This window comes from Panulirus ornatus, chromosome 5, assembly GCF_036320965.1.
Source record: "Panulirus ornatus isolate Po-2019 chromosome 5, ASM3632096v1, whole genome shotgun sequence".
Taxonomy (NCBI): domain Eukaryota; kingdom Metazoa; phylum Arthropoda; class Malacostraca; order Decapoda; family Palinuridae; genus Panulirus; species Panulirus ornatus.
In genome coordinates this window covers 27,240,299-27,267,783 of record NC_092228.1, presented here as the reverse complement: position 1 = coordinate 27,267,783, position 27,485 = coordinate 27,240,299, and the positions used below count along the sequence as shown (strand labels likewise).

At 40.8% G+C, this 27,485-nt stretch overlaps 1 protein-coding gene across 21 annotated transcripts in view; it reads left to right on the top strand.

Annotated features, from left to right (window-relative positions):
• The window catches only part of LOC139748637 (uncharacterized), a 615,583-nt gene that overhangs the window by 363,058 nt on the left and 225,040 nt on the right, over nucleotides 1-27,485 (top strand). For 20 of the 21 annotated variants that reach the window (XM_071661860.1, XM_071661846.1, XM_071661861.1 and 17 more), the window contains one exon: nucleotides 1,091-1,231. The exons of the other annotated variant lie outside the window; for it this stretch is intronic. In XM_071661860.1, the coding sequence (XP_071517961.1) occupies nucleotides 1,091-1,231 (141 nt within the window). The remainder of the gene's footprint in view (nucleotides 1-1,090; nucleotides 1,232-27,485) is intronic. 21 annotated transcript variants of the gene reach the window in all.

Here is a 27,485-nt window from a genome sequence, read left to right as displayed (position 1 = left end):
AGAGATATGTGTGGTGATAAAAAGAGTGTGGTTGAGAGCAGAAGAGGGTGTATTGAAATGGTTTGGTCACATGGAGAGAATGAGTGAGGAAAGATTGACCAAGAGGATATATGTGTCAGAGGTGGAGGGAACGAGAAGTGGGAGACCAAATTGGAGGTGGAAGGGTGGAGTGAGAGATTTTGAGGAGTTTGGGCCAAGTACATATTTTATTGACCAGCCTTTAGGGGTGGATGAATAGCTGGGTTGACTGTGGACCGACTGCCGCAACTAGGATTTGAACATATGCTCTTGACCTTGGGTGGCCCGTGAATGTGTCACGGTCAGTTAGTGTGGGAAGCCTGTGAATGTGTCACGGTCAGGAACATTACCTGCTACTCCACAGTAGTCCAATTTTCTTACAAACAAACAAGGAACACAAACATATATGGATGGATGATCCTAGATTATTTTTTGGGAGAGTTTAACCCATAAAGAAATGATTATGGTTCTATTGCAATCTCGATTGTATTTTTGTTACATTTTCTTCTATGGTTTGAAATATGTTTATTAATCACTGGGCACAAGAGCTGATTTTGCCTTGCAAAGTATTGGCCCATTGAACCTTGATGGGGTCATTTTGTAATTCTGCTTTGTTCTTGCAGATGTAAGTTTGTAATAGAAGTTTTGTTATAATGGGAGAAATAATGAGGAGAGGCATAGTACTGTTGATGGCTGTGAGTGAAGTGCCTGTACTCGGTTGTTTCAGTGGAGGATATTTGTGGAATGGATGTTGTGTGCTGTGGAGTCGGTTTTGTATATGAAGGTGGAAGTGTGAATTGAAATTGTTCTCCAAATTGGTGAATTTATACAGCTCAAAAATTGATGAAGCACTACATTCATGTAGAAAGCTTTATTCGTTGTAACATTGAAATATTATTAAGCAAATAATGCTGTTTTCAGGAGTAGAATTAAGCATTTTGGAAGACAGTTAAATCTTTGGATCTAGCTCCCTCTCTCCCTCCCCCTTCCCTTTCTCTCTTATGTTTTAGATGCCTTTGTAAGTGAATGGTACTTTTCATGTTTCTGGCTAAATTAGGAATTTCTTTTTTAGCGCGACCTGAAAAAAAGAGTGTCCAGTCAAAAACTAAAGAAGAATCCATGGCAGAGAAGAAGCAGGAGCTTGAAAAGCGGTTACAAGATGTAACAGGCCAGCTTGGAACTCCTGCAGCAGCCAAGAAGACCCCGAAAAAAGGTTGGATATATTTACGTTATGCTGAAGTGCGCTCTCTCTCTCTCTCGTTCTCTCTCTATCTCTCTCCTCCCCTTTCTTTCTCCCCTCCTCTCACTCCCCCCATGTGAAGAAAGAAATATGTGAAATTTTAACTATGGTGGAGACCATTTGTTGGAAACTAAAGAAGGAAATTCTGGAACAAGTATGATATTGAAGATGGAGAAATAACAGTCACTACGAATGCCTCACAAAATCGAACTCAAGAATGGCTAAAGTATGATTATAGAAATTACATGCTAACAATTACGATGAAACTGAATAGTATGATGGTATTAAACATTATTGGCAAGAGCACAAAACACGTGATAAATCAAATCAGGAGGAAAAAGGTAGATTGGAATTACAGCAAGAACTACCCAGATTATGACTGCCACAGAAACCCACTGGCCCAATGGAATTCTTTCTTAGGGAGTTGGGAAAAAGCAAAGGTAAAATCACACAGCATAATTGGGGTAAAAGAACCCCTTAAAAATGGGAATAGAAAGCTATCTACCAGTTTTTCAGTATCTGTGATGCCCGTTCCCTCTGGGAACTCCCCCAAAGGGGTGGCCATGGCAGAAGTGTCTCCACAATTTTCTGTCTTCCACAAATAACCAAGTGCACTTGTATGCTGACAACTCAACACTGCATTCCTCCCTGTCCATTCATCCTGCTCCTTCTTCTCTCATGATATACTTCTCGTCTTGACACAGCATCTATAGTAAACTCAGAATTGGACAGGATATTTCTGTCGAGGAAAGGAAATATGTTTAAGTTTGATGCCTCCAAGACCCAGTTTCTACCCATCTCTATCTTCTTTCCTTTGGTGGTTCTGTAATTCCACCTTTAAACTCATTGAATGTACTTTGTATTACTGTAACTCAATATTTTCTTGGAAACCCCACATCATGGACATAGCTAAGACTTTCTCTTTTATAACTTGGTCTTCTTCAGATGTCAGTATTTCTTTTCTTCTGAACAGTTGCTTCATTTATACAAAGGACTGGTCTGTCCTTGTATGGAGCTCAGCTAACATCTGGGTGGTTCTAGCTCTACATCCTTGCTTGAGAAGAGTTGAGTCAAAAGTGGTCTGACTTAAAAACTCGCCCAGGCTAACTTCAAAACTTTACTTGTTTGCCCCATATTGCAATGTTGGTTCACTTTCCCCTCATTGATAGATTTTACTTTGGTTTTTGGCCCCAAGAGCTAACTGATTGCATTCCCCACCACTACCTAGACCTCACAGTATTCGGCGAGCTACTGCTTCATAATTACTGTGTGGTTGCTGGCAACTTAGGGGTGGATGGTGTTGATAACTGTTTCTTTCCCTACACCTTGAATTTATGGAACACTCTACCCTCTCGTCTTTCCCAGTGACTGGGAACTGGCACATTTCAAACGACAGGTTTATCACTTCCACCAAAATCATTAATACTCTCTCTTGTCTCTTCTTTTTTCGTTTTGTAATCCTCTCCATATGTCAGTTGAGGCCCAACCTGGCCATCACTAGAGCCTTCATTGTAGAAAAAGTAGTACCTAAAGAATACAGGTGATTTAGCATGACTTCACATGATATATGTGTTTGATTAAAGGATGTATATTTAACTTATCTCTGGGGATAGGGGAGAAAGAATACTTCCCACACATATCTCACATGTTGTAAAAGGCGACTAAAGGGGACGGGAGTGGGGGGGCTGGAAACCCTCCCCTCCTTGTATTTTAACTTTCTAAAAGGGGAAACAGAAGAAGGAGTCACGCGGGGAGTGCTCATCCTCCTCGAAGACTCAGATTACAGTGTCTAAATGTGTGTGGATGTAACCAAGATGAGAAAAAAGGAAAGATAGGTAGTATGTTTGATGAAAGGAACCTGGATGTTTTGGCTCTGAGTGAAACGAAGCTCAAGGGTAAAGGGAAAGAGTGGTTTAGGAATGTCCTGGGAGTAAAGTCAAGGGTTGGTGAGAGGACAAGAGCAAGGGAAGGAGTAGCACTACTCCTGAAACAGGAGTGGTGGGAGTATGTGATAAGAGTGTAAGAAAGTAAACTCTAGATTGATATGGGTAAAACTGAAAGTGGATGGAGAGAGATGGGTGATTATTGGTGCATATGCACCAGGACATGAGAAGAAAGATCATGAGAGGCAAGTGTTTTGGGAGCAACTGAGTGAGTGTGTTAGTAGTTTTGATGCTCGAGACCGGGTTATAGTGATGGGTGATTTGAATGCAAAGGTGAGTAATGTGGCAGTTGAGGGAATAATTATTGTACATGGGGTGTTCAGTGTTGTAAATGGAAATGGTAAAGAGCTTGTAGATTTATGTGCTGAAAAAGGACTGGTGATTGGGAATACCTGGTTTAAAAAGAGAGATATACATAAGTATATGTATATCTGGTGGCTGATTCATGTGAGAAACTGCAGAAGCTGGTGACTGAGTTTGGTAAAGTGTGTGAAAGAAGAAAGTTAAGAGTAAATGTGAATAAGAGCAAGGTTATTAGGTACAGTAGTGTTGAGGATCAAGTCAATTGGGAGGTAAGTTTGAATGGAGAAAAACTGGAGGAAGTAAAGTGTTTTAGACATCTGGGAGTGGATCTGGCAGCGGATGAAACCATGGAAGCGGAAGTGGATCATAGGGTGGGGGGAGGGGGCGAAAATCCTGGGAGCCTTGAAGAATGTGTGGAAGTCGAGAACATTATCTCTGAAAGCAAAAATGGGTATGTTTTAAGGAATAGTGGTTCCAACAATGTTGTATGGTTGCGAGGCGTGGGCTATGGATAGAGTTGTGCGCAGGAGGGTGGATGTGCTGGAAATGAGATGTTTGAGGACAATGTGTGGTGTGAGGTGGTTTGATCGAGTAAGTAACGTAAGGGTAAGAGAGATGTGTGGAAATAAAAAGAGCGTGGTTGAGATAGCAGAAGAGGGTGTTTTGAAATGGTTTGGGCACATGGAGAGAATGAGTGAGGAAAGATTGACCAAGAGGATATATGTGTTGGAGGTGGAGGGAACGAGGAGAAGTGGGAGACCAAATTGGAGGTGGAAAGATGGAGTGAAAAAGATTTTGTGTGATCGGGGCCTGAACATGCAGGAGGGTGAAAGGAGGGCAAGGAATAGAGTGAATTGGATCGATGTGGTATACCAGGGTTGACGTGCTGTCAGTGGATTAAAACAGGGCATGTGAAGCGTATGTATATACATGTGTATGGGGGGTGCGTTGGGCCATTTCTTTCGTCTGTTTCCTTGCGCTACCTCGCAAACGTGGGAGACAGCGACAAAAAAAAAAAAAAAAAAAATTGTAAGTAGGAGAGATGGCCAGAGAGCGTTATTGGATTATGTGTTGATTGATAGGCGCGCAAGAGAGACTTTTGGATGTTAATGTGCTGAGAGGTGCAACTGGAAGGATGTCTGATCCTTATCTTGTGGAGGCAAAGGGTAAGATTTGTAGAGGTTTTCAGAAAAGAAGAGAGAATGTTGGGGTGAAAAGAGTGGTGAAAGTAAGTGAGCTTGGGAAGGAGACTTGTGTAAGGAAGTACCAGGAGAGACTTAGTACAGAATGGAAAAAGGTGAGAACAAAGGATGTAAGGGGAGTGGGGGAGGCATGGGATGTATTTAGGGAAGCAGTGATGGCTTGCGCAAGGGATGCTTGTGGCATGAGAAGTGTGGTAGGTGGGCAGATTAGAAAGGGTAGTGAGTGGTGGGATGAAGAAGTAAGATTATTAGTGAGAGAGAAGAGAGAGGCATTTGGACTATTTTTGCAGGGAAATAATGCAAATGAGTGCATTCTTAATCCCCTGGGGATAGGGGATTAAGAATACTTCCCACGTATTCCCTGCGTGTCGTAGAAGGCGACTAAAAGGGGAGGGAGCGGGGGGCTAGAAATCCTCCCCTCTCGTTTTTTTTTTTTATTTTCCAAAAGAAGGAACAGAGGGGGCCAGGTGAGGATATTCCAAAAAAGGCCCAGTCCTCTGTTCTTAATGCTACCTCGCTAACGTGGGAAATGGCGAATAGTTTAAAAGAAAAAAAAGAGTGGGAGATGTATAAAAGAAAGAGACAGGAGGTCAAGAGAAAGGTGCAAGAGGTGAAAAAGAGGGCAAATGAGAGTTGGGGTGAGAGAGTATCATTAAATTTTAGGGAGAATAAAAAGATGTTCTGGAAGGAGGTAAATAAAGTTTGTAAGAAAGGGAACAAATGGGAACTTCAGTGAAGGGAGCTAATGGGGAGGTGATAACAAGTAGTGGTGATGCGAGAAGAAGATGGAGTGAGTATTTTGAAGGTATGTTGAATGTGTTTGATGATAGAGTGGCAGATATAGGGTGTTTTGGTCGAGGTGGTGTGCAAAATGAGATGTTTAGGGAGAATGATTTGGTAAACGGGGGAGGTAGTAAAAGCTTTGCAGAAGATGAAAGCCAGCGGGTTTGGATGGTATTGGAGTGGAATTTATTAAAAAAGGGGATGATTGTATTGTTGACTGGTTGGTAAGGTTATTTAATGTATGTATGATTCATGGTGAGGTGCCTGAGGATTGACGGAATGCTTGTATAGTGCCATTGTACAAAGGCAAAGGGGATAAAAGTGAGTGTTCAAATTACAGAGGTATAAGTGTGTTGAGTATTCCTGGTAAACTATATAGGAGGGCATTGATTGAGAGGGTAAAGGCATGTACAGATTATCAGATTGGGGAAGAGCAGTGTGGTTTCAGAAGTTGTAGAGGATGTGTGGATCAGGTGTTTGCTTTGAAGAATGTATGTGAGAAATACTTAGAAAAGCAAATGGATTTGTATGTAGCATTTATGGATCTGGAGAAGGCATATGATAGAGTTGATAGAGATGCTCTGTGGAAGGTATTAAGAATATATGGGGTGGGGTGGAAGGGGGGCAAGTTGTTAGAAGCAGTGAAAAGTTTTTATTTAGGATGTAAGGCATGTGTACGTTTAGGAAAGAGAGGAAAGTGATTGGTGCTCAGTGAATGTAGGTTTGCGGCAGGGGTGTGTGATGTCTCCATGGTTGTTTAATTTGTTTATGGATGGGGTTGTTAGGGAGGTGAATGCAAGAGTTTTGGAAAGAGGGCCAAGTATGTAGTCTGTTGTGGATGAGAGAGCGTGGGAAGTGAGTCAGTTGTTGTTCGCTGATAATACAGCGCTGGTGGCTGATTCATGTGAGAAACTACAGAAGCTGGTGACTGAGTTTGGTAAAGTGTGTGAAAGAAGAAAGTTAAGAGTAAATGTGAATAAGAGCAAGGTTAATAATTAGGTACAGTAGGGTTGAGGGTCAAGTCAGTTGGGAGGTGAGTTTGAATGGAGAAAAACTGGATGAAGTGAAGTGTTTTAGATATCTGGGAGTGGATTTGGCAGTGGATGGAACCTTGGAAGCGGAAGTTAATCATAGGGTGGGGAAGGGGGTGAAAATTCTGGTGTTGAAGAATGTGTGGAAGTCGAGAACATTATCTTGGAAAGCAAAAATGGGTATGTTTGAAGGAATAGTGGTTCCATCAATGTAATATGGTTGCGAGGCGTGGGCTATGGATAGAGTTGTGCGCAGGAGGGTGGATGTGCTGGAAATGAGATGTTTGAGGACAATATGTTGTGTGAGGTGGTTTGATCGAGTAAGTAATAATAAGGTAAGAGAGAGGTGTTGTAATAAGAATAGTGTGGTTGAGAAAGCAGGAGAGGGTATTTTGAAATGGTTTGGTCACATGGAGAGAATGAGTGAGGAAAGAGTGACCAAGAGGATATATGTGTCAGAGGTGGAGGGAATGAGGAGAAGTGGGATACCAAATTGGAGGTGGAAAGATGGAGTGAAAAAGATTTTGAGTGATCCGGGCCTGAACATGCAGGAGGGCGAAAGGTGTGCCAGGAATAGAGTGAATTGGAATGATGTGGTATACCGGGGTCGACGTGCTGTCAATGGATTGAACCAGGGCATGTGAAGCGTTTGGGGTAAACCATGGAAAGTTTTGTGGGACCTGGATGTGGAAAGGGAGCTGTGGTTTCGTTGCATTATTACATGACAGCTAGAGACTGTGTGTGAACGAACGTGGCCTTTGTTTTTTCCTAGCGCTACCTCGCACACATGAAGGGGGTGGGGGTTGTTATTTCATGTGTGGCAGGGTGGCGATAAGAATGAATAAAGGCAGATAGTATGAATTATGTATATGTCTATATGTGTATATATATGTATACGTTGAGATTAATAGATATGTATATTTGCGTGTGTGGACGTGTATGAATATACATGTGTATGGGGGTGTTTGGGCCATTCTTTCGTCTGTTTCCTTGCACTGCCTCGCTAACGCGTGAGACAGCGACAGAGCAAAATAATAAAATGATAATAATCAAGATAGTTACATGAATAAGACTAACATGAATTTGTGTAAGGAAAAAGTACAGAAACCCAATTATTATCATATTATAATGACATATTTGAAAGTTAAATCTAAGGAAAATAATAGATATGGTTTTTGTAAAAGCATATGGGAAGAGAAAGTAGTTTAAATAATTTAGGTAAAGATAGGTAGATGAAATAAATACAAGTTTCTGACTAACAGAAAGTTCAGTTTGGTAACAAATGGAACTGTGTCTGAGGAGGATGTCTTGTATGGGGTATCATAGGGAATGGTGTTAATCTCTGTATCTTGTAATAATGATAGTAGACATTGACAGTGAAGTAAAGGAGAGTATAATAAAGAGTTTTGCTGATGACCCCAGAGGAAGCGAAATTATTGGGGTAAAATCTGTTCAGTTGGGGATACAAAAAGATTTAGGCATGATTTACAGTCTTCAAGAAAACAAGTGATGGGTCAGGGAAGGATTCATCAGTAGTGCTGTATAATGGCCTATCAGGGAAAATGATAGAAAGTTTACCAAAGTTAAAGATTTGAGAACCTAGTTTTCAGAGAACATAGTAAGAAGATAGCAGTGTCAAATGATGAATAATATGATTCTGAAAAACTTTCTGAATAAGAGATAGAAACACATTGATGAAAATTTTTGTGTATATAAGAAGCAATACTGAATACTGTCGTGGTTTAAGGTCACCAATGGAACAGTGAGAAGTAAACATGTTAAAAGAGAATTCAGAAGCACCTCAAGCAAAGTTGAGGAACGGAAGATATGGTCTACCACACAAGGCTGAAAGAACTGTATCTCTGTTGTCTAGAAAGAAAAAGAGAACTTGCATCTTCCAAACTTTACATAGATGTCATCTATAGATGCCCTAGTCATCCAGCAGATAATGATGCTGTCATGTGTGAGAGTTTACAAATATTGGCTAAAGACTTTATTATTCTTGGGGAATTTAGTCTACCAGAAATCAGCTGGCAAACTAGCTTAGGTGCAGAAAGTGAATCTGCAAGACTTATCGACACTGTCGAAGACAGTTTTCTCTACAAAATCGTCCACAAGCCAATGAGCAGAGCTAATATACTTGATTTAGTTCTTGCATCCCAGGAGTTCTTAGTAACTAATACCTGTGTTGGAGAACACCTGGGCACTTGTGACCATAACATAGGTTCAACGTGAATATAGAAACCTACTTCCCTAAAACCAGTACTGTTACCTGTAAATTTAAAAGGATAGATTTTATGGGTTGCATAATGCAATAACGAGTCTTATCTCATTGGTTCATACCCAGAGGAATTATGGGCCAGTTTCAGGTGTCAGTTTGTGCACCATCATGTCACATTCATTCCTATTCTTGTCAGAAACAATAAAACCAACGACAAGCCTAAAGCCTAAATTGTATTTTCAAGATATTTCAAGAGCTGTATGGTTCAGAAATAAACTCTTAGCTTAAGAAGTCAGAAAATGACACAAACATTTCATTGCAATATAACACAACCAGAAGACAGGTGAGAGTCCTTACCAAAGAAGCCAAGAGAGAATACAAAGTGAGTATTACAAGAGATAGAATCTCTATATTAATAGAGATCCTAAAAGATTTTATAGATATATCAATAATAAGAAACTTTTAAGGAGTGGAGTAGGGTCCTTATTAAATAAGGTTGGGAAAACCAATGTGGATGATAAAAGCATAGCAACAACCCAAAACAAGTTTTTTTAGTTCTGTTTTTATGCTAGAAAGCAACGACAAATTTTGAGACCATGATGATCAGCACTCACACAAATTAAGAATTTACCATCACACTTAGAGAAGTCCAGACACAGATAGATATGTTGAAAACTGATAATTTCTGTTCACAAGTGTTTAAAATATTTATTTATTTATTTTGCTTTGTCGCTGTCTCCCGCGTTAGCGAGGTATCGCAAGGAAACAGACGAAAGAATGGCCCAACCCACCCACATACACATGTATATACATACATGTCCACACACGCACATATGCGTACCTATACATTTCAACGTATATATATATATATATATATATATATATATATATATATATATATATATATATATATATATGTGATTTTTGTAGGATTTGAGTATTATCATTATTTTCTCATACTTGATCGCTGTTTCCTGCATTGGAGAGGTAGTGCCGGGAAACACTTGCATACACACACATACATATATATGTATATATACTTATACCTACAAACATCCCTGGGGATAGGGGAGAGGGAATACTTCCCATGTGTTCCCTGCGTGTCGTGGAGGGCGACTTGGGGGGAGGGGAGTGGGGGGCTGGAAGTCCTCCCCTTTTTTTTTTTTCCCCAGGGAGGGAACGGAAAAGGGGGCCGGGTGAGGAAGTTCCCTCGGGGGCCCGGTCCTCTGTTCTTGGCGCTGCCTCGCTAACGTGGGAAGTGGCGAGTAGTATGAAGAAGAAAGACCTACAAACACATGTACATATTAATACTTACTGCCTTCATCCATTTTTGATGCCACCCCGCCTGATAGAAAGCATCATAATTGCATAAAGGATAAGAAAGAAGGTAACACATGCACCTTATTCTCCCCCACACCCGATCACCTCCCTGTGTCGGCAAGGTAGAGCTAGGAAACAGATGAAGAGAGGCCACATCCACTCACATTCATTCTCTAGCTGTCATGTGTAATGCACCAAAATCACAGCTTCCAACCCACTCCCAGGCCCCACAAACCTTTCCATGGTTTAGCCCAGACAGTTCACATGCCCTGGTTTAGTCCATTGACAGCAAATCAATCCCAGTGTACTACATTGTTCCAATTACTCTTTTCCATGCACACCTTTCACCCTCCTGCTTGTTCAGGCCCTGATCACTCAGAATCTTTTTCACTTCATCCTTTCACCTCAATTTTGGTCTCCTGCTTCTCCTTGATCCCTTCACTTCTGATGCTCATATCCTCTTTGTCAACCTTTCTTCACTCATTCTCTCCATATGGCCAAATCATTTCAGCACACTCTCTTCTGCTTTCTCAACACACTTTTTATTACCATATGGGGAGAAAGAATACTTCCCACGTATTCCCTGCGTGTCGTAGAAGGCGACTAAAAGGGGAGGGAGCGGGGGGCTGGAAATCCTCCCCTCTCACTTTTTTTTTTAATTTTCCAAAAGAGGGAACAGAGAAGGGGCCCAGGTGAGGATATTCCCTCAAGGGCCCAGTCCTCTGTTCTCAACGCTACCTCGCTAATGCGGGAAATGGCGAATAGTATGAAAGAAAAAAGATATATATATATATATATATATATATATATATATATATATATATGTAAATATATATATATATATATATATGGTAAAGTATATGGGAGGGTATTGATTGAGAGGGTGAAGGCATGTAGAGAGCATCAGATTGGGGAAGAGCAGTGTGGTTTCAGAAGTGGTAGAGGATGTGTGGATCAGGTGTTTGCTTTGAAAAATGTATGTGAGAAATACTTAGAAAAGCAAATGGATTTGTATGTAGCATTTATGGATCTGGAGAAGGCATATGATAGAGTTGATAGAGATGCTCTGTGGAAGGTATTAAGAATATATGGTGTGGGAGGAAAGTTGTTAGAAGCAGTGAAAAGTTTTTATCGAGGATGTAAGGCATGTGTACGTGTAGGAAGAGAGGAAAGTGATTGGTTCTCAGTGAATGTAGGTTTGCGGCAGGGGTGTGTGATGTCTCCATGGTTGTTTAATTTGTTTATGGATGGGGTTGTTAGGGAGGTAAATGCAAGAGTTTTGGAAAGAGGGGCAAGTATGAAGTCTGTTGGGGATGAGAGAGCTTGGGAAGTGAGTCAGTTGTTGTTCGCTGATGATACAGCGCTGGTGGCTGATTCATGTGAGAAACTGCAGTAGCTGGTGACTGAGTTTGGTAAAAAAAAAAAAAAAAAAAAAAAAAAAAAGAAAATATATATATATATATATATATATATATATATATATATATATATATATATATATATATATATATATATATATTTTTTTTTTTTTTTTTTTTTTTTTTTGCTTTGTCGCTGTCTCCCGCGTTTGCGAGGTAGCGCAAGGAAACAGACGAAACAAATGGCCCAACCCACCCCCATACACATGTATATACATACGTCCACACACGCAAATATACATACCTACACAGCTTTCCATGGTTTACCCCAGACGCTTCACATGCCTTGATTCAATCCACTGACAGCACGTCAACCCCGGTATACCACATCGCTCCAATTCACTCTATTCCTTGCCCTCCTTTCACCCTCCTGCATGTTCAGGCCCCGATCACACAAAATCTTTTTCACTCCATCTTTCCACCTCCAATTTGGTCTCCCTCTTCTCCTCGTTCCCTCCACCTCCGACACATATATCCTCTTGGTCAATCTTTCCTCACTCATTCTCTCCATGTGACCAAACCATTTCAAAACACCCTCTTCTGCTCTCTCAACCACGCTCTTTTTATTTCCACACATCTCTCTTACCCTTACGTTACTTACTCGATCAAACCACCTCACACCACACATTGTCCTCAAACATCTCATTTCCAGCACATCCATCCTCCTGCGCACAACTCTATCCATAGTCCACGCCTCGCAACCATACAACATTGTTGGAACCACTATTCCTTCAAACATACCCATTTTTGCTTTCCGAGATAATGTTCTCGACTTCCACACATTCTTCAAGGCTCCCAGAATTTTCACCCCCTCCCCCACCCTATGATCCACTTCTGCTTCCATGTTTCCATCCGCTGCCAGATCCACTCCCAGATATCTAAAACACTTCACTTCCTCCAGTTTTTCTCCATTCAAACTCACCTCCCAATTGACTTGACCCTAATAACCTTGCTCTTATTCACATTTACTCTTCACTTTCTTCTTTCACACACTTTACCAAACTCAGTCACCAGCTTCTGCAGTTTCTCACATGAATCAGCCACCAGCGCTCTATCATCAGCGAACAACAACTGACTCACTTCCCAAGCTCTCTCATCCCCAACAGACTTCATACTTGCCCCTCTTTCCAAAACTCTTGCATTCACCTCCCTAACAACCCCATCCATAAACAAATTAAACAACCATGGAGACATCACACACCCCTGCCGCAAACCTACATTCACTGAGAACCAATCACTTTCCTCTCTTCCTACACGTACACATGCCTTACATCCTCGATAAAAACTTTTCACTGCTTCTAACAACTTGCCTCCCACACCATATGTTCTAAATACCTTCCACAGAGCATCTCTATCAACTCTATCATATGCCTTCTCCAGATCCATAAATGCTACATACAAATCCATTTGCTTTTCTAAGTATTTCTCACATACATTCTTCAAAGCAAACACCTGATCCACACATCCTCTACCACTTCTGAAACCACACTGCTCTTCCCCAATCTGATGCTCTGTACATGCCTTCACCCTCTCAATCAATACCCTCCCATACAATTTGCCAGGAATACTCAACAAACTTATACCTCTGTAATTTGAGCACTCACTCTTATCTTTTTTTTTTTCTCCAAAAGAGGGAACAGAGAAGGGGCCCAGGTGAGGATATTCCCTCAAGGGCCCAGTCCTCTGTTCTCAACGCTACCTCGCTAATGCGGGAAATGGCGAATAGTATGAAAGAAAGGAAAAGATATATATATATATATATATATATATATATATATATATATATATATATATATATATATATATATATATATACATATATATATATATATTTTTTTTTTTTAAACTATTCGCCATTTCCCGCATTAGCGAGGTAGCGCTAAGAACAGAGGACTGGGCCTTTTTTGGAATATCCTCACCTGGCCCCCTCTGTTCCTTCTTTTGGAAAATTTAAAAAAAAAACGAGAGTGGAGGATTTCCAGCCCCCCGCTCCCTCCCCTTTTAGTCGCCTTCTACGACACGCAGGGAATACGTGGGAAGTATTCTTAATCCCCTATCTCCATGGTTGTTTGATTTGTTTATGGATGGGGTTGTTAGGGAGGTGAATGCAAGAGTTTTGGAAAGAGGGGCAAGTATAAAGTCTGTTGGGGATGAGAGAGCTTGGGAAGTGAGTCAGTTGTTGTTCACTGATGATACAGCGCTGGTGGCTGATTCATGTGAGAAACTGCAGAAGCTGGTGACTGAGTTTGGTAAGTGTGTGAAAGAAGAAAGTTAAGAGTAAATGTGAATAAGAGCAAGGTTATTAGGTACAGTAGGGTTGAGGGTCAAGTCAATTGGGAGGTGAGTTTGAATGGAGAAAAACTAGAGGAAGTGAAGTGTTTTAGATATCTGGGAGTGGATCTGGCAGCGGATGGAACCATGGAAGCGGAAGTGGATCATAGGGTGGGGGAGGGGGCGAAAATTCTGGGAGCCTTGAAGAATGTGTGGAAGTCGAGAACATTATCTCGGAAAGCAAAAATGGGTATGTTTGAAGGAATAGTGGTTCCAACAATGTTGTATGGTTGCGAGGCGTGGACTATGGATAGAGTTGTGCGCAGGAGGATGGATGTGCTGGAAATGAGATGTTTGAGGACAATGTGTGGTGTGAGGTGGTTTGATCGAGTAAGTAACGTAAGGGTAAGAGAGATGTGTGGAAATAAAAAGAGCGTGGTTGAGAGAGCAGAAGAGGGTGTTTTGAAATGGTTTGGTCACATGGAGAGAATGAGTGAGGAAAGATTGACCAAGAGGATATATGTGTCAGAGGTGGAGGGAACGAGGAGAAGAGGGAGACCAAATTAGAGGTGGAAAGATGGAGTGAAAAAGATTTTGTGTGATCGGGGCCTGAACATGCAGCATGGAGGGTGAAAGGAGGGCAAGGAATAGAGTGAATTGGAGCGATTTGGTATACCGGGGTTGACGTGCTGTCAGTGGATTGAATCAAGGCATGTGAAGCGTCTGGGGTAAACCATGGAAAGCTGTGAAGGTATGTATATTTGCGTGTGTGTGGACGTATGTATATACATGTGTATGGGGTGGGTTGGGCCATTTCTTTCGTCTGTTTCCTTGCGCTACCTCGCAAACGCGGGAGACCGGCAAAAAAAAAAAAAAAAAATATATATATATATATATATATATATATATATATATATATATATATATATATATATATATATATATATATATATATATATATGCGGCAGGGGTGTGTGATGTCTCCATGGTTGTTTAATTTGTTTATGGATGGGGTTGTTAGGGAGGTGAATGCAAGGGTTTTGGAAAGAGGGGCAAGTATGAAGTCTGTTGGGGATGAGAGAGCTTGGGAAGTGAGTCAGTTGTTGTTCGCTGATGATACAGCGCTGGTGGCTGATTCATGTGAGAAACTGCAGAAGCTGGTGACTGAGTTTGGTAAAGTGTGTGAAAGAAGAAAGTTAAGAGTAAATGTGAATAAGAGCAAGGTTATTAGGTACAGTAGGGTTGAGGGTCAAGTCAATTGGGAGGTGAGTTTGAATGGAGAAAAACTGGAGGAAGTAAAGTGTTTTAGATATCTGGGAGTGGATCGGCAGCGGATGGAACCATGGAAGTGGAAGTGGATCATAGGGTGGGGGAGGGGGCGAAAATTCTGGGAGCCTTGAAGAATGTGTGGAAGTCGAGAACATTATCTCGGAAAGCAAAAATGGGTATGTTTGAAGGAATAGTGGTTCCAACAATGTTGTATGGTTGCGAGGCGTGGGCTATGGATAGAGTGGTGCGCAGGAGGATGGATGTGCTGGAAATGAGATGTTTGAGGACAATGTGTGGTGTGAGGTGGTTTTATCGAGTAAGTAACGTAAGGGTAAGAGAGATGTGTGGAAATAAAAAGAGCGTGGTTGAGAGAGCAGAAGAGGGTGTTTTGAAATGGTTTGGGCACATGGAGAGAATGAGTGAGGAAAGGTTGACCAAGAGGATATATGTGTCGGAGGTGGAGGGAACGAGGAGAAGAGGGAGACCAAATTGGAGGTGGAAAGATGGAGTGAAAAAGATTTCGTGTGATCGTGGCCTGAACATGCAGGAGGGTGAAAGGAGGGCAAGGAATAGAGTGAATTGGAGCGATGTGGTATACCGGGGTTGACGTGCTGTCAGTGGATTGAATCAAGGCATGTGAAGCTTCTGGGGTAAACCATGGAAAGCTGTGTAGGTATGTATATTTGCGTGTGTGGACGTATGTATATACATGTGTATGGGGGTGGGTTGGGCCATTTCTTTCGTCTTCCCTTGCGCTACTTCGCAAACGCGGGAGACAGCGACAAAGCAAAAAAAAAATATATATATATATATATATATATATATATATATATATATATATATATATATTTTTTTTTTTTCTTTTTTATACTTTGTCGCTGTCTCCCGCGTTTGCGAGGTAGCGCAAGGAAACAGACGAAAGAAATGGCCCAACCCACCCCATACACATGTATATACATACGTCCACACACACAAATATACATACCTACACAGTTTTCCATGGTTTACCCCAGACGCTTCACATGCCTTGATTCAATCCACTGACAGCACGTCAACCCCGGTATACCACATCGCTCCAATTCACTCTATTACTTGCCCTCCTTTCACCCTCCTGCATGTTCAGGCCCCGATCACACAAAATCTTTTTCACTCCATCTTTCCACCTCCAATTTGGTCTCCCTCTTCTCCTTGCTCCTTCCACCTCCGACACATATATCCTCTTGGTCAATCTTTCCTCACTCATCCCCTCCATGTGCCCAAACCACTTCAAAACACCCTCTTCTGCTCTCTCAACCACGCTCTTTTTATTTCCACACATCTCTCTTACCCTTACGTTACTCACTCGATCAAACCACCTCACACCACACGTTGTCCTCAAACATCTCATTTCCAGCACATCCATCCTCCTGCGCACAACTCTATCCATAGTCCACGCCTCGCAACCATACAACATTGTTGGAACCACTATTCCTTCAAACATACCCATTTTTGCTTTCCGAGATAATGTTCTCGACTTCCACACATTCTTCAAGGCCCCCAGAATTTTCGCCCCCTCCCCCACCCTATGATCCACTTCCGCTTCCATGGTTCCATCCGCTGCCAGATCCACTCCCAGATATCTAAAACACTTCACTTCCTCCAGTTTTTCTCCATTCAAACTCACCTCCCAATTGACTTGACCCTCAACCCTACTGTACCTAATAACCTTGCTCTTATTCACATTTACTCTTAACTTTCTTCTTCCACACACTTTACCAAACTCAGTCACCAGCTTCTGCAGTTTCTCACATGAATCAGCCACCAGCGCTGTATCATCAGCGAACAACAACTGACTCACTTCCCAAGCTCTCTCATCCCCAACAGACTTCATACTTGCCCCTCTTTCCAGGACTCTTGCATTTACCTCCCTAACAACCCCATCCATAAACAAATTAAACAACCCCTGCCGCAAACCTACATTCACTGAGAACCAATCACTTTCCTCTCTTCCTACACGTACACATGCCTTACATCCTCGATAAAAACTTTTCACTGCTTCTAACAACTTTCCTCCCACACCATATATTCTTAATACCTTCCACAGAGCATCTCTATCAACTCTATCATATGCCTTCTCCAGATCCATAAATGCTACATACAAATCCATTTGCTTTTCTAAGTATTTCTCACATACATTCTTCAAAGCAAACACCTGATCCACACATCCTCTACCACTTCTGAAACCACACTGCTCTTCCCGAATCTGATGCTCTGTACATGCCTTCACCCTCTCAATCAGTACCCTCCCATATAATTTACCAGGAATACTCAACAAACTTATACCTCTGTAATTTGAGCACTCACTCTTATCCCCTTTGCCTTTGTACAATGGCACTATGCACGCATTCCGCCAATCCTCAGGCACCTCACCATGAGTCATACATACATTAAATAACCTTACCAACCAGTCAACAATACAGTCACCCCCTTTTTTAATAAATTCCACTGCAATGCCATCCAAACCTGCTGCCTTGCCGGCTTTCATCTTCCGCTAAGCTTTCACTACCTCTTCTCTGTTTACCAAATCATTTTCCCTAACCCTCTCACTTTGCACACCACCTCGACCAAAACACCCTATATCTGCCACTCTATCATCAAACACATTCAACAAACCTTCAAAATACTCACTCCATCTCCTTCTCACATCACCACTACTTGTTATCATTTGTTATATATATATATATATTTTTTTTTTCCCTGGGGATAGGGGAGAAAGAATACTTCCCACGTATTCCCTTTGTGTCGTAGAAGGCGACTAAAAGGGGAGGGAGCGGGGGGCTGGAAATCCTCCCCTCTCGTTTTTTTTTTTTTTTTTTTTAATTTTCCAAAAGAAGGAACAGAGAAGAGGGCTAGGTAAGGATATTCCCTCAAAGGCCCAGTCCTCTGTTCTTAACGCTACCTTGCTATCGTGGGAAATGGCGAATAATATGAAAAAAAAAAATATATATATATATATATTTCTTTTTTTTCATTCATACTATTCGCCATTTCCCCCGTTAGCGAGGTAGCGTTAAGAACAGAGGACTGGGCCTTTGAGGGAATATCCTCATCTGGCCCCCTTCTCTGTTCCTGCTTTGAGAAAAACAAAAAAAAAAGAGGGGAGGATTTCCAGCCCCCCGCTCCCTTCCCTTTTAGTCGCCTTCTATGACACGCAGGGAATACGTGGGAAGTATTCTTTCTCCCCTATCCCCAGGGATATATATACACAGACATATACACATGTACATAATTCATACTGTCTGCCTTTATTCATTTCCGTCGCCACACCACCAGACATGAAATGACAACCAACCCCCTCCCCCCTCATGTGTGCGAGGTAGTACTAGGAAAAGACAACAAACGCCACATTCATTCGCACTCAGTCTCTAGCTGTCATGTATAATGTCAGATAATTTCTGTTCACAAGTGTTTAAAAATGTCAGACCTGACTGTTAATCCATATTTTCAGTAGATTTGTCCTGAATGGAATAGTCCCACAGTACTGGAGACTGGTAATTACTGTCCTACTAGCTTCACATCGATTATATGTAAACTTCTGAGATCGATAATTAGAGATGAAATTGTAAGCTCTCTGGAACAGCACAACCTGATCAGTATTACACTGCATGGTTTTGGAAGACACAGCTCATGCCATAAAAACCTCCTTGAATTTTCAATTCCCACAGCAACACAAATGCAGTTGATATAATATTGTTGGACTTAAATAAAGCATTCAACAAAGTTCCCCATGTTAACTTTCTGCACAAAGTTTGGGCCTTGGGGATTGCTGGTTGCATAGGAAATTAGATAGAAACCGTTTACATGAAAGGAAGCAGGGAGTTGTAATGAATAGGGAATCATCACCATGGTCAATTTATCTGTATATAACACTTGATGCCTGTTCCAATTGGGACCCCCTTAAGGGGGTGGCCACAGCAGTGGAGTATCCATGATTAGTGAACTCTAGTGCTGCTTCATAGCCTTTTGGTCACCTGTCACTAATGGAATCCTCCAGGGTTCATTCTTGGCCTGTTTTACTTTACGTCATTTATATGAATAATATTGACTTAAGGCTAAGTAACCTTGTATCCAAATTTGCAGATAGCACGAAGATCGGCAGTGCCATGTTAACTGAAGAAGATAGACTAAGATTACCTAAGGATCTAGGTAACATTGCTGAATGGTCTAGGAAATGGCAAATGCCATTTAACATCAGTAAATGTCATTTGTTACAAGTAGGAAATCTAAATAGAAAATTTGACTTACAAGTAGAAAATATAAATAAAAAAATTGACTATGAACTGATGCCCCACAAGATATAGGACACCCTTTTTTTTTAGTGTAAGAGAGCTAGGGTTACTGTCTAAAAACTTTAAATTCTTTCAGCATTGCAATGAAGCTATATGTAGGGCAGTTTTGGGCCCCCACTTCAGAATTTTCTTGAATTGGAAGCATTGCAGCATAATTGATTCCTTTCTTGCATAATGAAGTGTGACAAGAGAGTGCAAGAATTAAACATGACCTTACTACCATTATAGTAGCATTACTTAAAATTCTCTGCATTTGACTATCAGTGGTGGAATAATGCTCCACTACCTATAATAAATACACTTATTTTCAACAATATTAACTTAAAATTGCTGCAAAACTGATGTAACGGATTACTTACTTGATTCCGAAATATTTTATTTAAAGGTTTACAGAAGTTCTTGGGCAAATGAATAGAATGTTTGAGCAAATTGATATAATGTTTGAAAATACTTGAAGGATTCAACAACGTTGATATTGAACATTTCTTTATAGTAGCGCTAGCATTACCGATGAGAGGAAATGGATTAAAACTTGAGAGGTTACTGAATTAATCTGGATTGTACAAAATATTTCTTTACCAGCGATATTATTGAACTTTGGGACAAGTAAAATTAGGCTTGATCATCACTTGTCACTCTCTGGTATTGAATAATTCTATTAAGTCATCATAATGCATTGGTATATCATGTTACATTCTCAGATGCTGATCTTTCCTTAGTCTTGCTCTGGTAACATAACAACATAGATTAACCCATGTCTCCTGCTTTAGAGAATAATAAGAGTTTTTGTCTCATTCTTCAAGATAGGAATAAGATAGGCATGGTAAGTTGAGAGGCTGGAGCTCAAGTTTACCTTTAATGTTTTCTCTATGAAAATGGTGAACTGATGCATGTTGTTGATGATGGGATGCATAACATATTCATTTTCCTTCTACCTTATGACTTTCCTAAGAAAATTTCCTTCAGGCTTATTAATCCTGCAAGGTATTTTCTCTGCGTTTTCCTTCTGGCATGTCCTGGAGGAAGTTGTGGGTGGGGAAGAGCATCTGAGCATTTGCTCTTCTATAGGTTTACATTTTTCTTCTTTTCTTGAAAGGCCAGACAACCTTACTTGGACACTGGGTACGTGTGAACTTTTGTGTCTATGTATAAAAAGATTGAGATAAAAAGCTCAAAATGGAATGTGTCCTGAAATAGTGACCAGATGACATACAAAAATAAAGAAAATACATATAGACTATGAAAGATTAGGCCAAACTGTTAATGAACAGATATGAAGGAAAAGAAAATTACAAAATGGTAGATACTTATGGACAGAAAACTGTGAACGAATAAAAGGAAGTCTTGAAAAAAGAAGAGGAGTATGGTGACAAGAGAGACAAGAATAAGAGAATTAGGCAAGGATGTAAAGAAATGAACATGTAGTAATATTGTAAACCTATAAAACAAAAAAATTAATGAACAAAAAATTACATTGGACATGGAAAGCAATATAGATTTACAACTTACATTTATGAATAAAGTAAAATACAAGACAGCAGAAATTGGCCCATTTAAGGTACAGTGTTTGCAAAAAACTTTTTCCTTCCTCATACATATACATAGGTGATACACAGTTAAGGTTTGTTTTGCGCGCAAGCATTTGACACTTGAGGTGAAATCATTGTACATTTGACTGCTGAGACTAATGTTCTAAGGGTAGAAGCACCAGCAACTCACCTCAGTGTGCCTCAGGCTATCTTTAGGGAAGGCTATTCAGTTTTAACTCCTGGCTTCCACTTCAATTTGGAATTTCACGTCTGCACTTTTTATTTCTTCCAACTGTGCCTGAAGAAGGTTGGCTAATACATTTCTAAGAAGAAAGTTCACTGGAAGCAAAAAGGTTTGGGTATACATGATATTTTTAAGTGCACTGAGTGCTCAGAATGCATGTGCAGGGGGCTGCTTGCTAGAATTGGTGGCTTCTCACCACCAAAACCTATCCTTGGTTACCCAAGGAAGACTTACAGATCTTCAGATAACCTCCTGAGATAAGTATTGTAGCAACCCAGCATTTGAGGCTGAACTCAAGAAAAGTCATGCTAGACGTCTAGGAAATGTCTCTCAAAGAACTATTCAACATTGCCTGCAAAAGGACCTTCACATTCCCTCTTGCAAGCCAGCTGCTATTCCCCTGCTTATGAAGGAAATGAAATGCAAAGTACATGCATTTGCAAAGGAGTACAAGGACTAGAGTGAATAAAAGTGGAGTAAGATGATGTTTTTCCATGAAAGTTCCCTCAAGTGTTTGCAAGTATTAATGTGGTAAGGAATTCAGCTGAAGAAGGGAAGATGAGGAGGCTGAAGGGTGCCTGCTGGTATGACTCTCCTTTCAAAGTGAAGGCAGTGAAACACTCGGATATTGTGATGGTTTAGGGTGGCTATATTGTGAAATTAAAGGAAGGGTATTTCTGGCTTGAAAACACCATAATGAATTGAGTAACACTTTAAGGTGCTCTAGAACTGTTGCTTCCTTTTTTATGAGGCTCATGGATGTGATTACTGTATGTAGGATAGTACTTCCTGTCATAAGGCTAGAAAGGTGATGTACTGAACCAGATGAAGGTCAAGCTTGCATCCTGCTGCTCTTCTTCACTGCCTCACCTCATTCAGGAGATCAAGATTTTTGGACCTAAAACAGGGCCCTAGAATATTAAAGGAACCTTGACAATTCAGTGCCCCTGAGATATGCACATGGTGATCAAGGCCAAATGAGAGATGACAAAGTCCTGAAGTGTAAGTGTAGCATTACCTTTGAAAATGTATGGGAACGGACAAGGTTTTTCATGTATGGGAATGGACAAGGTTTTTCGCCATCCTTGTTAGAGACAGATACAGAAATGACTCCAAAGAAAATGCAGGATGTTTGATAAAATAGGTAAATCAGAATCCAGCTCAAAATGTAAGAAGAGGTTAAAAGATGAAATGTTTAACCAGTTTGATGGAGATACACACACAGATTTGGAAATATCAGATGATGTAATAGAAGAAATTTATCAACTCGGTGAAATTTCAGTTCTAGGATCAGACTGAATTCCAGCCATATTCCTCAGATGATTAGTTGGGTGGTGGGGGGGACAGCTATAGGAAAAACATTGAAGTTATTATTGGGGTAAGCTCTTGATGACAGCGAATTGGTAGACATTCATACATATTGGTATATGTAACACTGATACACAAAGGATGATCTAAGCTGTTACCTAAATGATACAGTGCAGTTATCTTGACTTCACATTTGATAAAGGTGATTGAAAGATTGATATAAGGATGTTTGTTAAATCATCTAACCAAGAGTAATTATGCAAACAAAATGAAGGCCAACATGGATTTGTACCAGAGGAAGTGTGCCAACCCAATTTAAAGCTCCTTGTAGTAACAATTATGAAAGTGAACCATGGTAAGACAGGAAGATATAGAGTTACTAATTTACAGAAATTTCAGAGTGGTAGCGAACAGGATCATGTTTGAGGAGAAAGATGTCCTAACTGGGACACCACAGGAAATAATAGTAGCTTTAATGTTATTTATAATAATGTCAGATGTCAACAGTGAAGGAAAAGAAATCATAGTAAGGAGCTTTGCGGATGTCATCAGAGGAAGCAGAGTCATTTAATCATAGGCTAATGAGAGACGAATGCAAAATGATTTAGACGCAATTCATAAAGGGACCGAAGTGAACCTGATGGAATTTCATTAAGATGCAAACTTTAGGTGTAAGTAGTCATTAGAAACATTTGGTAAGAGTCTCTGGAAACACTGCACCAGACTTGCCTTCTGCCAGTGGCCTGTTAAGGGTTAGGCACTAAAGGCTAAGAAGCAGCACTGGAGTTCTTTAGTTAAGGAGAGACTGTTGCCGTGGCTGCCCATTTGAGGGAGTTCCAATTGGAACAGGTGTCAGAGATATAGAATAGAATAGAAAATTTGAGAAAAAAGTTATGTGTTCAGGGATAATTCATTAGTGGTACCATATTTAGGCCTGACAGTGGAAAAATGATAAAAAGTGGGAAATGAAAAAGATTTGGCTGTTATTATAGAAGAACTGGATTGTCAAGAGGATATTATGAAGATAGCTCTCTCAAGTGATGGCTGGTATGATTCTAAAGACTTACTTTTCAAGTGTTAGAAATCTAGGAATGAAAATGTTTGATGTACATGTAAGAAGCAGAGTTGAATATTGCTCTGTTGTATAGTCACCAACAAAAGTATAAATGAATATTTTTTTTCCATACTTGGTCTCAGTGTTCTGCATTAGTGAGGTAGCAACAGGAACAGATGAAGAAAGGCCACATCTGAACACATTCATTCTCCTGCTGTCATGTGCAATGCACCAGAACTGCAGCTCCATATCCACAACCAGGCCCCACAGACCTTTCCATGGTTTATCCCAGATGCATCACATTCCCTGATTCAGTTCATTGACTGCACGTTGACTTTGTATACCACATCGTTCCTGTTCACTCTGTCCTGTTCTCATCTTTCACCATTCAGCATATTCAGGCCCTGATTGCTCAAAAAAATTTTCTTATTTCATCTTTTCATCTCTAGTCACCTCTTTCTTCTTGTTCCTCCACTTCTGACTCATATATCTTGTGTGTCACCCTTTCCTCACTCTCTCTCTTCATATGTACAAACCATTTCAGCACACCCTCTTCAGCTCTCTCAACCACAATATATTTTGTTACAACACCTCAGTCATACCCTTTCATTACTTACTTGATTAAGCTACCTTATACCACATATTGTCCTCATGCATTTCTTTTTCAAACACGCCCACCCCTCTCTGCACTTTATCTGTAGCCCTTGTTTTGCATTCGTATAATGATTTTGGGACAACCATACCTACAAACATACCCATTTTTGCCTTCCCAGTTGATTATCTCTCTTTCCCCACTTTCTTCAGTGCTCCCAAAGCCTTAACCCCCTCCCCCACCCAGTGACTTGCTTCCGCTTCCATAGTCCCATTTGCCGTCATGCCTACTTCCATGTATCTAAAATGCTTTACTTTCTCCAGTTTTCCATTCAAACAACTAACTAGTCCCACAACTCTGCTAAACCTAATAATCATGCTTTTTTCTCATTTGTTTTCAACTACCCTCTTTCACTCTCAGCTTCCAAACCTAGTTACCAACATCTGCAGTTTCAAACTTGAATCTGCCTCCAGTGCTGTATCATCAGCATAAACAGTTTATTCATTTCCCAGGCCCATTTATCCTCTTCAGACTGCATAGTCACCTCTCTCTTCAAGACTATTGCATTTACCTCCCTCACCACCCCATCCATACACATTAAACAACCCTGGTGACATCACACACCCTTTCCGCAGGCCCAGCATTCGCTTGGAACCATTTGCTATCCTTACTTCGTACTTGTGCACATACTGTACACCTTTGCTAGAATCTTTTCACAGCTTCTAGCAGCTTTCCTCCTTCACCATTTATCCTTAAGACCTTCCACAAGGCATATCTATCATCCTATCATATGCTTTCTCCAGATCCATAAATGACTTGCTAATCCATCAGTTTCTTTTAAGTATTTCGCACACATTCTTCACTGCAAACATCTGATCCACACATCCTTATCACTTCTGAGACCACACTATTCCTCCCTAGTCTGATACTCTGTGTTTCCCTTCATCTCTGTCACTACCCTCGTTTACAACTTACCAGGTACACTCAAGAAACGTACACCTCTTTAGTTTGAACACTCACCTTATCTCCCATGCCTTTATTTAGTGGCACTGTACATGCATTCCACCAGTCCTCAAGCATCTCACCATAATCTGTGGTTTTGTAGAAAATCCTAACTAACCAGTCAACAACATAATCTTTCCCTTTCTTAATAGTTTCAGCAGGAATACCATCAGTTCCTGCCACATTGCCACATTTCACCCTTTGTAAGGCTTTCACCATGTCTTCTGTCTTCACCAAAACACCTTACATTGTTCTTTCACTGTGTGTACCTCCCCAACCCAAACACCCTACATTTGCTACCCTATCATTCTACATAATTAGCAGTCCTTCAAAATAGTCACTTTATCACTACCTGTTACCTCATCCCCTTTTGCCTTCTTCACTGATGTTCCTATTGTTGTTGTTGTTGCATGTTATTTACCTCCTTCCAAAACATATTCTTTTTCCCCCCCTACAGTTTACTAGCATTCATTCACCCCAACTCTTATTTGCTTTCTTTTACAATCCTCTCACCTTCCTTTTGACCTCCTTAAGCTGTCTGTTGTGTGTCCCCCAGTCAGTTGCACTCCATTGCTGTAAGTGTCTCCCAAATGACTTTTTCTATTTCAGTAGCAACTTCATTCCCCTTCACACTACCCTTTTTAATCTACCCCTTCCCTCCCACATCCCATCTTTCGCATTCCACATGTATCTCTTGCACTACTACCCTAAATACCTCCCATTTCTCACCCATTCCCCATGCTTCATTTTACAATCATCTCTCTCCTAGTATTTCTTCACACAAGTATCTTGTCCAAGCTCACTTACACCATTCTCTTCTCACTGATATTGTTTTCGTTTCCTTAAACCAAACCACCTGCTTAAGGTCCAGCCTGTCCCACTGCTTACCCATCTGCAAGCATAAGAAATGTGGATATTTTTTGTGATAGAGTGCATTGTTATTGTGATAGTCTCTCTCTCTCTCTCTCCCTCTCTGTACAACCCTCTCTATAGCCCATGCTTCGCAACCATATAGTTGTGTTGGAATTGCTATTCCTTCAAACATACCCATTTTCCTTCCAAGATAATGTTCTCTCTCTCCACACTTTCATCATTGCTCCCAGAACCTTAACCCCCTTCCCCACCCTATGACTCACTTTTGCTTCCTTGGTTCCATTTCCTGCCAAGTCCACTCCCAGATATCTTGAACACTTCTTCCAATTTTTCTCCATTCAAACTTTCATCCCAACTGACTTGTCCCCCAACCTGCTGAACCAGTAACCTTGCTTTTATTCACATTCTCTCAACTTTCTCCTATTACACTTTTCCAAACTCGGTCACCAGCTACTGCAGTTTCTTATTCGAATCAACCATCAGTGCTGTATCATGAGCAAGCAACAACCGACTCGCTTCGCAGGCCCTTTCATCCCCCACAAACTGCATACTCATCCCTCTCTCTCTAAGACTTTCATTTGCCTCCCTCACCACCCCATACATTGAAAATTAAACCACTATGGTGACATCACATATTCCTGCTACAGACCGACCTTCACTGGAAACCATTCACTCTTCTCACTTCCTACTCGTGCACATGCCGTACACCCTCGATAAGACTAACTGCTTCTAGCAGCTTACATCCCACACCATATGTTCCTCAGACCTTTCTCAAAGCATCACTGTCAATCTTATTAGATGTCTTCTCCAGATCCATAAATGCCATATGTAAATCCATCTGCTTTTCTAAGTATTTCTCACACATTCTTCAAAGTAAACTCCTGATCCACACTCCTTTACTACATCCTCCCATTCAATTAAGCAGATATATTTAGCAAACTTATGCCTCTGTAATTTGAACACTCACCTTTATCCCCATTGCCTTTATACAGTGGCATTATACATGCATTCTACCAATCAGGAGGCACTTTAGCATGAACTGTACTCACAATGAATATCCATACCAACCAATCAACAATATAGTCGCTCCCTTTCTTAATAGATTCAGCTTCAATATCATCGACTCCTTTCTACTTACTGCATTTTACCTTCCGCACAGCTTTCACCACCTCTCCTCTGTTCGAGAAACCACTGTCCATGACTCTCACTTTGCATACCACACTGACCAAAACCTCCTACATCTGCCACTCTATTGATTAACAGTCCATCAAAATGCTCTCTCCATCTCCTCAGTCCATCACTGCCTGTTATCATTTCCCCTTTTTCATCCTTCTGATGTTCCCATGTGTTCCCTTGTCTATTGCTCACTATTTACCTCCTTTAAATCATCTTTTTGTTCTCCCTAAAGTTTAATGAGCCAACTCTTATTTGCCCCTGTATTCAACCCTTTCCCCTTCCTCTTGACCTCATTCCACTTTCTCATACAATTCCCAATTATTTGCACTCCATCCTTGTAAGTACTGCCCGAATGCCTCT